Below are 13591 nucleotides of genomic sequence, written 5' to 3'. Positions count from 1 at the left end.
AGTGTATTATGATTATATCGACTTTTCACTATAAAATATGCTCGTGTAAGTCGCTGCGCTTCCTGCAGCCTCCCTTAAAAGCCTTTCAGCGTGACGTTTTAAAAGCATTCCTCACACCGTTTGTGGCTGGACGTGAAACCCTGGATTGTCTGACTTTATAGGAAGTTAAATTACAGAGACGTGGCGCGATAAAACGCAGAGGGAACCTTCATTAACACCCGCTTTCGCACGCACACACACACACACACACACACACACACACACACACACACACACACACACACACACACACACACACACACACACACACGCACACACAGAGTCAGGGAGCAGACATGGCCTGATCTGAGGCCAGATAGAGGAAATGTTTGGGGCCACTTGTGGGAGTTGTGGCATTCCTGGGGGCATACAGTGGACCAAACAGCCTGGAGGTGAGGTCACACACACACACACACACACACACACACACACACACATATATATACCCCTTATTCTGTCTCCACTAAGTGGACAGAGTCTCCAACCTTTGACCTAGAGGACTCTGCTGGGAGCCAATCATGTGAGATAATCTTGGAAACACACACATACACACACACGCACACAGTAGTAGTGGTGTGGAGGGGACAGTGGTCTACATGCTGCAGCTCCCATGAGGACCTGCACCTGCTGGCATCCTTAATGTCAGACAGAGCGTGGGAGGGGTGGAGCACAGCTGACAAATGCCCCTCATAACAGGCACGCACACACACACACACACACACACACAAGTGCGTGTGAGAAACAGACAGAAAGCAGACACCAGAAGGGCACCTCGTCCATCACTGTCAGCAATGTCGACAAACAGCTGCAAAACATCTCTGTTAAAGTCACTGTGTGTGTGTGTGTGTGTGTGTGTGTGTGAAACAGACAGGGTGTGGTAGCGAAGTCTCTCACCTCTATAATGTACAGGACCACATTCTTATAGAAACAGTAGAGGATGCACTTGGTCACGCGGTTGTAACTCCACGCTCCATGGACCAGTAGCAGCTTCTCGAGGTAAGAGAACTGCCAATCAGACACAGAGAGAGAGAGAGGGAGGAGTTTAACATACAGGAAGAGATAATGCAAAGATATAAAGTCGTACTAATCAGAGATAGAGAGGGGTCGGGAGTGAAGGGGAGGACGACGCTTGTGCGAGACGCTCGAGGGTTAAGTGAAAAACAGCTCCATCAGTGTAAGTGATAAGACTCCTGAACCTCCGGGCTGCATTTCATCTTGTTAACAGGTTTACGGCGCTCTCATTAGGGCTGCAACCATTAGGACCATTATTTTCTTGATTAATAGAGAACTTGTTTGGGCTTTAATTATCAGAAAATGTTGATCGGTGTTTACCAAACCCAGTTTGTTTTTGTCCACAAACCAAAATGATTCCATTTAAATTTTTCTTTGTGATATGGGGCAAAGGAACCAGAAAATATCTACATTTAAGAAGCTGAAAAATCAGAAAGCTTGATTTAATTATTAAGAAAAATGAATTAATTCATAATTAATAATTGTTGTGGCCCAAGTTCTTATTGTGAGCTCATTGTGAAGTTACTGGTAGACAATTATTTTAGCTATTAATAAATCTCTGGGTGCAGAACATTTCAGACAATCGATCAAATTGCTTGTTCTGTCCAATCAAGAGTGAGAAACTGTAACTTTTCCCAATAAAAGATGTAAAGATATTGTCTTCTGGATTCCCTCTCTACTTATTAACAGCTCCTGATTGGATAAATTTGGTACACTGGCGATAGCTTTCAGAATATAAAGCTATTTAACATGTATTTTAACTAAAGGATTTCACTAACAGCAGCTTTAATCCACATAAACAAATGCCTAAAGCACTTCTGGGAAACTGAGCCTGGAAAAAGTATCAAAACCAACACAAAGCAGGTGATTTTCTTAACTCACGGAGATAAAAACAAATACCGGTGTTTATTTGTTGACTTGCTTTCTCTCAAAAGAATATAAAAACTTAAGAGCTGTGCGTTTGTATTGACAACTTAATACTTGAGTGACACCTGTGAACAAACTCCCCTCTTAACCACCCCCAAAGGAAGAAGGTCAAAGATCGTGTTGAAGTGAACCGTGAGCAGGAAAGGATTTGGTGTCTTGCCTAAAGATACACGTCAGCATGTTGGGCAACCAGACACGTATCCATTATCTACGTCTATCCTCTGACATATTTGTTTGACGCTGACCATGCATGAGCGAGTGCCTTCGTGTCTGTGACGTCACCTGCGCTATGGAGTAGTCGGAGGAGTTGGTGGCCTGCATGCCCTCGTTGCCGCTGATCCCAACTCCGACGTGAGCCGTCTGGATCATACCCACGTCGTTCGCGCCGTCCCCGATCGCCAGCGTGATGGCTTTCACGTGCTTCTTCACCATGTCCACAATCTCGGACTTCTGCAGCGGAGAAACTCTGAGGTCAAAGAGGGGGGGAAAGAGAGAAAAAGAGAGGCCGGGTCATGATACATTTTTAAGAACGACAGGACAGAAAACACGAGATTAAAGCTGCAGTGTGCAACTTCCTTCATTTAAAAAAAAAGGGGGCTCCGTCAAGCAATGTTATCAGACTTGACTGAGGGAGCGTTTGTGTGTAAACACCAGCAGTGCAGAGACGGGTGCGAACTAATCAGAATAACAATCAGGTGATTTGAGTGATAGAATTGACTTCTCAAACATTCATGTTTTCAGTCAAACTCTTGCTTATTTACTCGCGCAATGTTTTGGCCGTATGTCAGCTGGGATTGACACAGCAACTCCCCGCGATCCTCATGTGGAGGATAAAGCGGTAGAAGATGGATGTATGGATACCGGAAAGCAGAGAAATAGAGCTTTGCACCCATATACTTGTCATTACGGTAGCCCTCAGGACTCACACGTTTGTGACGTCAGCTTCTCAATCCCGTAATTCCTATACAGTTGAATAACTGCCAGATATCGAACGTGAAAGTTATCTTGGATAAAGGGGGCAGAAGAAGCACTCACTCACTTTTTTTTTTGACAATTCTACAGCCATAAAATCTAAATAAATCCTGCTTATCACAACGGTCATAAGAGGATTAAATAAAATCACTTCCAGTGTGCTCCCATGTGTGGGAATGTCGCCGAGTAATGTAAACGTGGCTAAACTGAGAGACACCATGTGTGAACTCTTGAGTCTATTGGACTTTTCTTTATATGTAGAAGTTACTCACTACAGTTGAAAAGAGAGTGACGGATGACAGAGGCTGCCACAGCTCTGTCGACTGCTCTTCGCCCTGGTATTAGGAAACAATGATTCACTGTTCTGCTAATAAGACTCTGTCGAGCTCACGTTTAATGTGTGTGTGTGTGTGAGTTGGGGGAGCCTCCAGTCAGTGGTGCTCCACCCTCTTGACCTGTATCACTGATCCTTTCTCTACAACCGGTTCTGTCTCTGCGGCGACAATGGAGGAACGGGAGGCTCGATTACAGACGCTTAGCCTCAGGGCCATTGACAGTGGATGGTGTAAGTGCCATGGATATTTCTTTTCATTTCATGGAGTCGTGTGTTGCATCCGTCAAGTGGCAACTTCGCTCCCGATTGCCCCAATCTTACAATAAAGTACATTTTTTTAAGTGTAGCTTTGATTGGTGTGGGCCAGCCCACTTGTCTGGGAAATTTAGTGAGGATTTCTCGTCCTTGTTGGCATAAGCGCGTTTGAGTAACACAAGGTCTATTTAGTAGGATTCCTGGAGCTCTGGAGATCGAATCACATCACACGTGCAATTTTGCGAAGCATAAATTGAACCCAAACATTTATACAACCCCCACTTTTCACATGCATTTAAGCACTAACTTTTTTTTTATTTATATGGTTCATTATACAGCACCGAGGGGTAGCAAGGTTGCCTATGTGAAGTATGTATGTTCGCCCTGTGCCTATGTGTGTGTGTGTGTGTGTGTGGCTTTTCTCCAGGTTCCCCCGGCTTCCTCCCACAGTCCAAACACATGCAGCTTCAGTTAATTGGTAACTCTAAACTGCCCTGTAGGTGTGAATGTGAATAAACTCTGTTACGTTGGCCTGTAATAGATGGGTGACTTGTCAAGGGGTGTTCCTCGCCTCTCACGAGCGTCCGCCGGGATAGGGGGGAGGATCACTCTCAAGTGGTAGTGATCTAAGCGGGAGGTTGTGTGAGGTTGAAAACTCCAACCACACGCGGTGTTTACATTCTTAAACGCTGTATTCTTGACCGGGGGAGACTTAGACTTAGGCGTTTGTCTTTGTCTCTGTTTTCAAAAACCTCGCTTTGTGTGAGGAGGCGTCGCCGCTGTCAGTTTGACTTGTCGTTCACATGCACGCAGCTTAAATTTAGTCACGCCCTTACAACCTACGACATGTTCGACGAAAACAAACCCCGCACATGACGGAAAACTGATACCAGAGCGGGGATTAAACTGTACAACAAAGCAAATTATGTTTCCTTATAATACAGGGACTTGCAGCTGTGGCTTATGTCTAAAATAAGAGACAAAACTGGCAAGTGTTCTTTTTTTTATAATTGATAATATTGTGTAGGAATAAAAAAAAGTCTGCGACCACCTCTAATTTAGCTTTTCAGGTCCAGCGTCTAACTTTTAGCAGGGCTAATTGGTATGTTTGTTTAAGTGTACGACTGCTTTAAAATAAAATCTTATATTGTGGGTTCTTAGCATTAGCATTGGCTGCATGATATGCACAGAAACAGTGACAATTCCTTTTTCTTTGCAGTTTAAATGTCTTTCTGTTTGTCTTTCTTACAGTCGGAGCAGCTCTGATCACCCCTCCACCTGACCCTTGAAATTTCGTTGTGCAATTTCGGTTGTGTAACGACAATAAAGATGATTTCCTTCCTTCCTTCTAATATGTCACAAACACAACACGTCCTGTTCCAGGTTAAAAAAAACCCCAAACTCTCCAGTGTTTCAATTCCATGATTACATTGGGGGGGTTTTCTCTCAACAAAGTCTTATTGTGAAATATGTGCAGCACTGACAGATGCACAGCCTCATAGTGAAGTACAGAGGAGTTTTTAGGATATTTGAAAATGGAGAAACTGTTTGTAAAACATAGCAGAAGCTCTGTGAGCCTGGTGTCAGTGTGAAAACCGGCTTAATGCACTGGACCTTTAATAAATATTAAATGTCTGGTAACAGTGTATTCGACAAGTGGTGTCATGTAGCTTTATTGATTAATTATATTGTACTTCCCTACATTTTGGGGTTATAGTACCTTGAAAAAACGTGCGGCCGATTGTTAAAAATGGTCCTATAAAGAGAATGGAATGAGCTACAGAACGTTTCCCGATGCTGATTGGGGTGTGGACATTTCTCGGAGTTTGCTGTTCACATGTGGTACGCAGCCACAGATTTTCTGGGTCAGGCGCGTTCACAACAGCAGGAGAGTGTCCGGATCATTTGACGAGTGGCATCTCGCTTGAGAAAACATTAGGGAACACACTCTTAAAAAGGAGCTGACAGGAAAGGAAAGTACTTAAATCTGCATTCTCACGCTCAGCTCCTCCTAGACAATTTGATTAAAACACCCAGTGAGTTGAGTGCACGTCTCAGAGCACTTAATGACTAGTTGTCCCTCTGATGTGTGTATGTCCGTGCATGCATACAGTGCCGTGTGTCTGTCGAAGCTCTGATCTTAGATATTAGAAAATTGAGTTATGTGCAGGCATCACATGCAACCAGGACACAGAATGCCGCTTTGATGATAGATATGACCAAATCAAATCACAAGCAGCTGCGGCACCCATCGTCCACGCACACACAGTCGCAAACAAACATTTTCTTCACATCTTCTTCACATAATAAAAAAAAAAAGGTATCCCATAACCTCTCACCCTAACATTAACCGCCATTTAGCACTGACTCTGAAACTGAAAGGGTTTAAATGGATATGTAATCTGGGCCCAGTCTGCCACTGAAGGTATTCCAGACCAGCAAAAATAGAGGAGTTTGTGTAATACGAGAAAGGCGGCGTAAAACAATTAAAGGCCTGTGCCTTTAATGCCCGCTGATTTTCTGCGAGGACAGCATAAAACCATTCTTTTTGCCCTTTATTGTAACCACAACGCGACAACTAAAAGGTCTTAACCCTCACACAACCCTTTGAAGGCGTGTCAGAAAGTGGGGACAGGCCAAAAGGTCTGTAAAGGAAAACTGGTCCTCACAAAGACAAAAGTACAAGTACTGTATGCACACACACACACACACACACACACACACGCGGCTGGGGCCCACAGGTCATAAAGATGCTCTATCTTCAGTGAATATGTAAGTAGGATCATGTACCGGTCAAGCTGAACTCACAGAGCTGGGTGGTCTGCTTAACATTCATACGCTGGCGTGTGCAAAAACACACACATGCAGAAGCACACACACACAAGCACACACACCACAGCATATTTCCAGGGGGAAAAAACCTCAGAGACTTGGCCTCTGAAGTCGATGCTGAAGGATGGAATCAACCTCCGCTCTTTGTTTTTTCCCGTCGCTGCGTCTGAAGTATGTGCGAGTGCGTCTGCCCTGCGCGTCTCACGGCCTCCGACCGCAAATCTCTCTTTATCTCTCCCTTTTCTTTCTTTCTTGCGCTACCTCTCCTCTAAAACGCGGCTCACACAGTGTCTGGGATTGTGTACAGAGTGGCACTGGTGAGATGAAAGGCGTCCTGGTGGAGCTCTCTACGGTGGAGCTGAGCAGAAAATAAGCAGCCGCCAAGTCCTCCGATAAACAAACATACACTGAAGTCGGGAAGCCGTGCATGCCGCCGCCCCGCAGGCACGTGCACACGTGCACTAAATCATACATGCGCAGCAGATGAGACATTATCTCACGGACATCTCTATAGTCAATAAAAAGTCAATAGCTCATTATGTTCAGGCACCTCATGAACAGAACACACACTAACGACAGCAGTCAGCACTGGTTTGCCCAAGTGATAGAAACATAAATCTAAGGCTTTATGAGATAATTACCGGTGAAGGAACCCAAACACAAAAATGAGTGAACCACAACAAAACATGTTTTCCCCTCCATCGAATCCTTACAAAATCCCTCTCAAGGAGAATCAGCTGCTCCTAATAAATACAGGAATATGTTTGTATGTCTTTGTCATTTGATCAGGATGAGCCACTAATCCACTTAACTCCAAATGTGTTGCTGCAGGGACCCTGAGCAGTGCAGCGTCGACCGTGAAGATTGTTGGCAGGACAGTAAATATTTACAAATTTAATTCACGGAGGACCACAACGAAACGATAACCTTCTATTTAAAAAAAAGAAGCTTCAAAATCATTCTGAACTCTGTGTCATGATCTGTCACTTCTGCTAAGTATCTTGTTTTGTTTCTCCCTTCATGTTCCATGTCTTCCTGTTTTATTTTGAAATCACTCACCCTTGTCTCTGTTTCAGGTTCCTGTCTACCCCGCCCCCTTCCTCGTCTGTGTGCACCTGATCCCTGATTGTGTCTTGCACACCTGCATCCAATCACTCCCTAATCAAGCACTGCTTATATTCCCCTCTGTGTCTTGTCTCGTCGCCAGTTCCTTGTAGTTCATAGCTCACGTTCCAACACTCTTGATTCAGAGCCATAGTTTAGTCTACTCGTGTTTTTTGAACCTTGCCCCTTTTTTGACCTTGCCTTTTTGCCTGACGTTTTTGTACCTCTGCCTGATCCCTTTGACCTTCCGTGTACCGAACCTCTGCCTGGAATTAAACTCTGTTACAGTCTGATTCGTGATCTGAGTCCTGCATTTGAGTCCCTTGTTCTGCTCAGCCATAGTTCATGATACTCTGCACCTAAACGTATGTCCTTGCAGTGTGCAACTTCATGAACTAGCCATAGACAAGGGTGGGGAATCACAGGGTACACCCTCACACAATACGAGATACATGGTCCACGATACCAGTAATATCACGATACGGCGATTCTGTAAGACAATCAATACATTACAAGACAATCATATAGCAATACGTCAGGATATCAGTCTCACTGAAGAAAACAAAAACATTAATGTGAAAAGTGCAGGAAATAGAGTCTATGTGCTCTGAACGTGGCTTTCTCCGCCCATTATCCCGCTATAAACTCCCTCTTCTTTGGCCAGGTAACTTCCACCCAAGTTTCCCTCATTCTGAAACTGACAGAGACTTTAGAATTGACTTCAGAGCGCCTTAATTTGTTAATTAAAATATCGATATTAGTCCTGGTGTAGCCAAAATACACAGCGCTACACTGCACGGTCTTCTACTTTCCCCTAAATAATTAACAAATACAGACTACTGCCCCCTGCTGGTAAGGAAAGTGATTTCCAATCACGCAGATGCACCAGGATCCGTCGGCGTCGTAATTTTGCCACTGGCCCAACTGTTGGTGAGTACCTGAATTTTAAAGACATTCATTCAAATCAGAAAATAACCCACTAAAAATGTTGTTGCAATAACGGTCACGTTATGTTCTGAAAATCCCCCCAAAAAAAAGAATGGATGTTTTTGCTAGCAAGTTCTAGACGAGAGAGAGAGAGCAATGGAGGAAGGGAAGAGGGAGAGAGAGAGAGAGAGAGAGAGAGAGATGTAGTGAGGGATGGAGGAGAGGAGAAGAGGAAAGGGAGCTGCAGGCTGTTTGCAAGGCCTGTGAGACCTGAGTCCGGATATGGACTGGATATGCAAGAGAGTCAATTACTTCCCTTCTGGCAGGGGGCACACACACACTCACACACACACACACACAGACAGATGTACACACTCACGCACACACACCTATTATACATGTCCATTGATACAAAGTGCACCGTGTTCATACAATGTTTACTGCACGTTCCCCTTTTTAGGTCATGTTGCTCTCTCAGCACCATCTGTGATGTATAATAATAAAAAAACAAAAAAGGTTTCCACTCATCTTTGGTCTGTGTATATGTGTGTGTGCGTGAGTGTGTGTATATACACACACTTACGCACACACTGGTACTGTTCCTGGGGTACCAATAGCAAGTGAGTCATGTCTTTGACATTTGCAGCTGAGTGTATTCGACTGCTCCTGCCTTTCATCATCCTCGTTTACTTGCTGACCGTGGGCAACAGACGACTTTAACAGACACAGCATGGACATGCAGGTGTGCCGCACTACGGACACACACACATGCGCGCACACACGTGTATCATGTGTAGGGTTCACTGGATCTTTTTCTTGCTAGTTTTTGTGCAGTTTCAAGTCAATGAAACCTCGTGACAGCGTCTACTCCTGCCAACACTGAAGCTTCACTTGTTCATCGGTGCTTTGTCATTTAATAGCATTCGTCTCATAACACAGTGTTTCTCAAATGTTGGGTCCAAGCCCAAAAGTGGGTTGCTTAGCCAAATAAAAGAAAAAAAATTTCCTTTCTTTTATTTTGAAGGACTAACACTTTCCCACATGACAGCACGTGGACTGGTAGCCACTCGCAGCTATAATTGCCGTGACAACGTGTCATCTGTCATCTCAGGAGATAATAATATGACACCGACTACATTAAATGTGGGTTTATTTAACACCGAGAACCAAAGCCACAGTTCGTCATGGCGTGTGAACAGTGTTGGCCGTCAGCTGCTTTTTATAAAAGACAAAATTTAACCTATGTGCATAAATATAATACGCACAACTCCAGTCGTCATTATTAAATGACTCGGGCATAAATGTGGGTCCTAAAGGCAGGATTATTTGAGAACCGCTGGTCTAATGTTACTTCATTTGTGGTCAAACCGCAAGTCGTTTCCATGTAATAAAAGAAGTACTGGTAATGGGATAGCGTGAAGGTATACTATATATATATATTCGCCTCTTCGTACACAGGTGTTTCACTGGAAATGGTTGATAATGTACGTTTTTAAGCCGATACAAGTACAGGACACCAGGGAGGTTAAAAACAGGAGGTCAATATGCTCTTAAAAATACTTTTGTTGTACTACCTGTTGTCCTACTTTGTTTGAGCATGTTTCTGTAGGATGTTCAATCTGCACTGATTTAGAAAGATTAACCCCCCCTTTTTTTTACGCTCCATTTTAAAACAGAATGAAATTTCATCAGACGACCGAGACAAATCGTGCCTTCCTTTTGTTTTGACTGATTCCCATTAACTGCACCATGGATAAATGTTGATGAATAACGGTTCCAAACACATAAGCAGATTCAAAAATGAAATATTAAATCCCCAAAGAAGTAGGGGAAGGGAGAGACAAAAAAGACGAGGGTAGAGAAACGACCACACAAAAAAAAAACTCCCTCCTTCAGGGTCTGAGGGCGCAAAGACGGGGATTCATCAACTTAACCCTTTAACACCGAGCGTTTGCATTACCGTAGTTACGCGACTGTTTGAAAGCTGAAAAGTTACACGTCAACGTTCCACCATGTGGTTATTACGGTAATTTCACTCGCACTGTTACAGGAAGCCGGCAAATCAGTGTCTTTGTCACCAGAGAGGAGGGAGTGGGAAGAACACCTGTACATAGTTTCCCTTTTTTACATAATGAGAGAGAAAGAAACATTGAGAGACTCAAAAAAAAGATGTTTTATACTGTTCCAATATAAGTAAAACCTGTTGTTCATGTACAGCTACAGTGTTCTTTTTGTTTTTCTTCATTTTAAATAGTTAAAACAGTATTTTAACATGTAGTAAATTGTAAATAACTGCTCGACAGGTTTAGGTGTTAAAGGGTTAATAATTCCTACTTTCCTGAATTCTCCAGACCTGTACAGACGCCTTGAAATGAATCCAAAGGTTGCTTATTTATGTGAAATGAATTAAGGGGCTGCTTACCGGCAGCAGATGACAGCCTTGCAGGACAACGCCAAGTCGAGGAAGGCCTGGCGGAGCTCGAAGGAGAGCGCGTACTTCAGAGTCTTACCGTCGATGATCAGTGCCAGCTCGTTCACCTTCCTCAGCGAGTCGCCCAGCGACGAACAGTGAGCCGTCAGAGTGGCACGAGTCGCCTGCGAGGATACAAAGACACGACGGGATTTACAAGACGGCATCACACATGGATACTTTGCTGCCATTGGTTCAAGAGAGCAACACATGAATGATTTACACAGACGCAGGATGAAATGTCATTGGCCTCAGTACAAACCAAACTTCACAATTATGTGAAATCCTAATCTGCCCTCTAACCAATCATAGTCTAAAAACGGCTAAAATTTTAGCCCGGATTGACTCCTTTTCTCATCCATTCTGGCGGTGGCCGCTTTCAAAATGACCACATATTCAGGTTTCATGTTATGTGGGGATATTGTGGCCTCGGCAGCGCTGAAAAGCCAACGCACGAACCCAATTTGTTGAAAGGTTAAAAACCGCTGGCGATAAATGGAAGACATATGGTGCTGCCTGCACAGGCTCCTTTCATCTGCGGAAAGAATGTGCTTCTGTGTAAACAATTATGAATGCCAATGTAAAGTTCACAGTCGCTCTAATCATCGCGACATGACAACGTGCCGGTGCCACGACTTCCTCCGACACAGAGCGGCAACGCAGCGGAGGAGAAGGAGGAGGAGGAGGAAAAACATTGGAAACTGATGACGAGAGACAAGAAAAGTTGGATGAATGTTGCAGTACATGAACTGTTCATTTATATGGCAACGTGTAACTATATGAAAGAGATGGTGTGTGTGTGTGCAGGGCACAGAAGTTTGTGGCAGTTTGGAAGAAGTTCTTGATAATAGAGGAACAGGAATTAATAGAGAAAATAAACATCCCACAAAGTCCTAATTAATTCCATGCGGAGGAGCAGGCACGCTACAAGCTACCAGTCTCACACACACACACACACACACACACACTACTTTTTTTTTTACAACAGACTTAAATAAGAGTTATTCAAGTAATGTAACAGAGCATAAACATGGTTGAATAGCAGTGTTTGTGTCAAAATGAGTGAATGTTTGTACTCCAGTCACTAATAAAAAGAAAAATATCCATTTTGAGCAACGATTATTTGATGATTAATCGATGACTAAATGAATCATCAACCCTTTTGATTTTTCCATTTTTAATAAATCATTAAAACTGATCATTTCCAGGTCTGGTAAACAGCGATTCACAGTTTTAAACTACTTAAAAACCTAATTACGACATATCAAAACAGTGACGACCGTGTTGGACAATTTTTATGGACAATTTTACGGTTTACTGAGAGTTCTTAATATGAAAATGATAGTTGAGGCTTTTTCCAAGTGTCATTATTCGGGAACTGACAGGCAGTCAAACACTGACTTTAACATCTTGTGATGTTAAAGATGTTAAAGTCAGCCATTTCAAGAATAAATGGCTGAAAAACAACAGATTTTTAGCCTCTTCACAAAAGATTCACCAAGTAAAACCTACGCCTGTTTAACGCTAGGATATCTCTTTGCCATATTTTCTCTCCATTAGAACTGGAAACTGAAGGTTGTGTCTCTTTGTAAACCACTCTACTTTTCCTCATGGCACACACACAGGAGTTGTTGATCCTCCAAGTTCAAAAGTGTTATTTTAGTCTTTTGTCAAGTGGCTAAAATATGTTTAACTGGCAGCTATGTTTCCAGTGAGGGAGAGCCTCTATATCAGCATCAGTACCTCATGCAACCACATTTAAAAAAAAGAAAAAAAACAAAGCCAGGCTTCTTTTCACTTCAAAAGCACATAAAAGTATAATAAGTATTATCCTGTAATGTCAAAAAATGCATCATTAACTCTCAGTGCGCACAGGTTAACGAGCTGTATTCAGCTTACTGTATACACATGATAAACAAGGACTGACGCACAGTCTAATGCCTCTATAACGTGGAGTGTTTATGGAAACAGGGACCAATCAGCTACACGAGACTAAACTTCAGACGCATACTGTAAGTGCACAAACATGAGAGGGAAACTTGGAGCCCGTTTAATAATCCACATAGTTTCTCCCGCAGCGGTTTTTTTTGACGCCTGAGCGAGTCGAGTGACCCACGGAGCGGTGAACCCTCCCTGTCAAACAATCCACACGAGTGCGGGAAAACATGGCGAGCAGATACGACCCAAGCTCATACATGTACAGCGCAATGTATGCAACACAATCCTGTCAACAAATCAGCCGCTCTTCTTCTTCTTCTTCTTCTTCTTCTTCCTCTTCCCAACACAAAAAAAAATTCCCCGCTCTTGTTTTCTCAGCCTGAGGCTGTGTGTTTTCCTTTGTATGCCGGAATTCCTGTTTGCATTCACCTTTTTCCCCAAACAGGGGAAAGGAAAACAAAAACATAATGAAAGGATTAAAAGGAGATTACAGGTTGTCAGAGCTCGGAGACACAAAGGGGCTCTGTGTGTGTCTGTGTGGCGTGTATATATATGTGTGCGTGAAGTGTTTTTACAGTGGGCTAAAACACGCGTACGCATGCACGTGAATGTGAAGTGTGTGTGTGTGTAAGAACATGCTGTGCAAGCGAGTTGAGACTCTCTGCAGCAGTGTAATACAATGTAAACAGCACTTAGGTGAAAAATGACACATGACGTATAAAAACAGTGAGCGCGGGGTGTTAATGCATGAAGTCTTGTTTTTTTTTATGAGGGTTTGACGC

General features: G+C 43.3%; 1 protein-coding gene across 8 annotated transcripts in view; it reads right to left on the bottom strand.

The window, feature by feature from the left end:
* atp8a2 (ATPase phospholipid transporting 8A2) overlaps positions 1–13591 on the bottom strand; it is a 55250-nt gene that overhangs the window by 10557 nt on the left and 31102 nt on the right. For all 8 annotated transcript variants that reach the window (XR_006360972.1, XM_044033286.1, XM_044033259.1 and 5 more), the window contains 3 exons: positions 10824–10996; positions 2260–2443; positions 934–1044 (listed from right to left, as the gene is read on the bottom strand). Coding sequence is in view for 7 of the 8 variants with exons in the window: in XM_044033286.1 (XP_043889221.1) it covers positions 934–1044; positions 2260–2443; positions 10824–10996 (468 nt within the window). In the remaining variant the exon portion in view is untranslated. The remainder of the gene's footprint in view (positions 1–933; positions 1045–2259; positions 2444–10823; positions 10997–13591) is intronic.

This window comes from Solea senegalensis, linkage group LG1 (assembly GCF_019176455.1).
Source record: "Solea senegalensis isolate Sse05_10M linkage group LG1, IFAPA_SoseM_1, whole genome shotgun sequence".
Classification (NCBI taxonomy): domain Eukaryota; kingdom Metazoa; phylum Chordata; class Actinopteri; order Pleuronectiformes; family Soleidae; genus Solea; species Solea senegalensis.
Note: the sequence above shows the minus strand (reverse complement) of the source record. Positions and strands in the feature narration are given on the sequence as shown.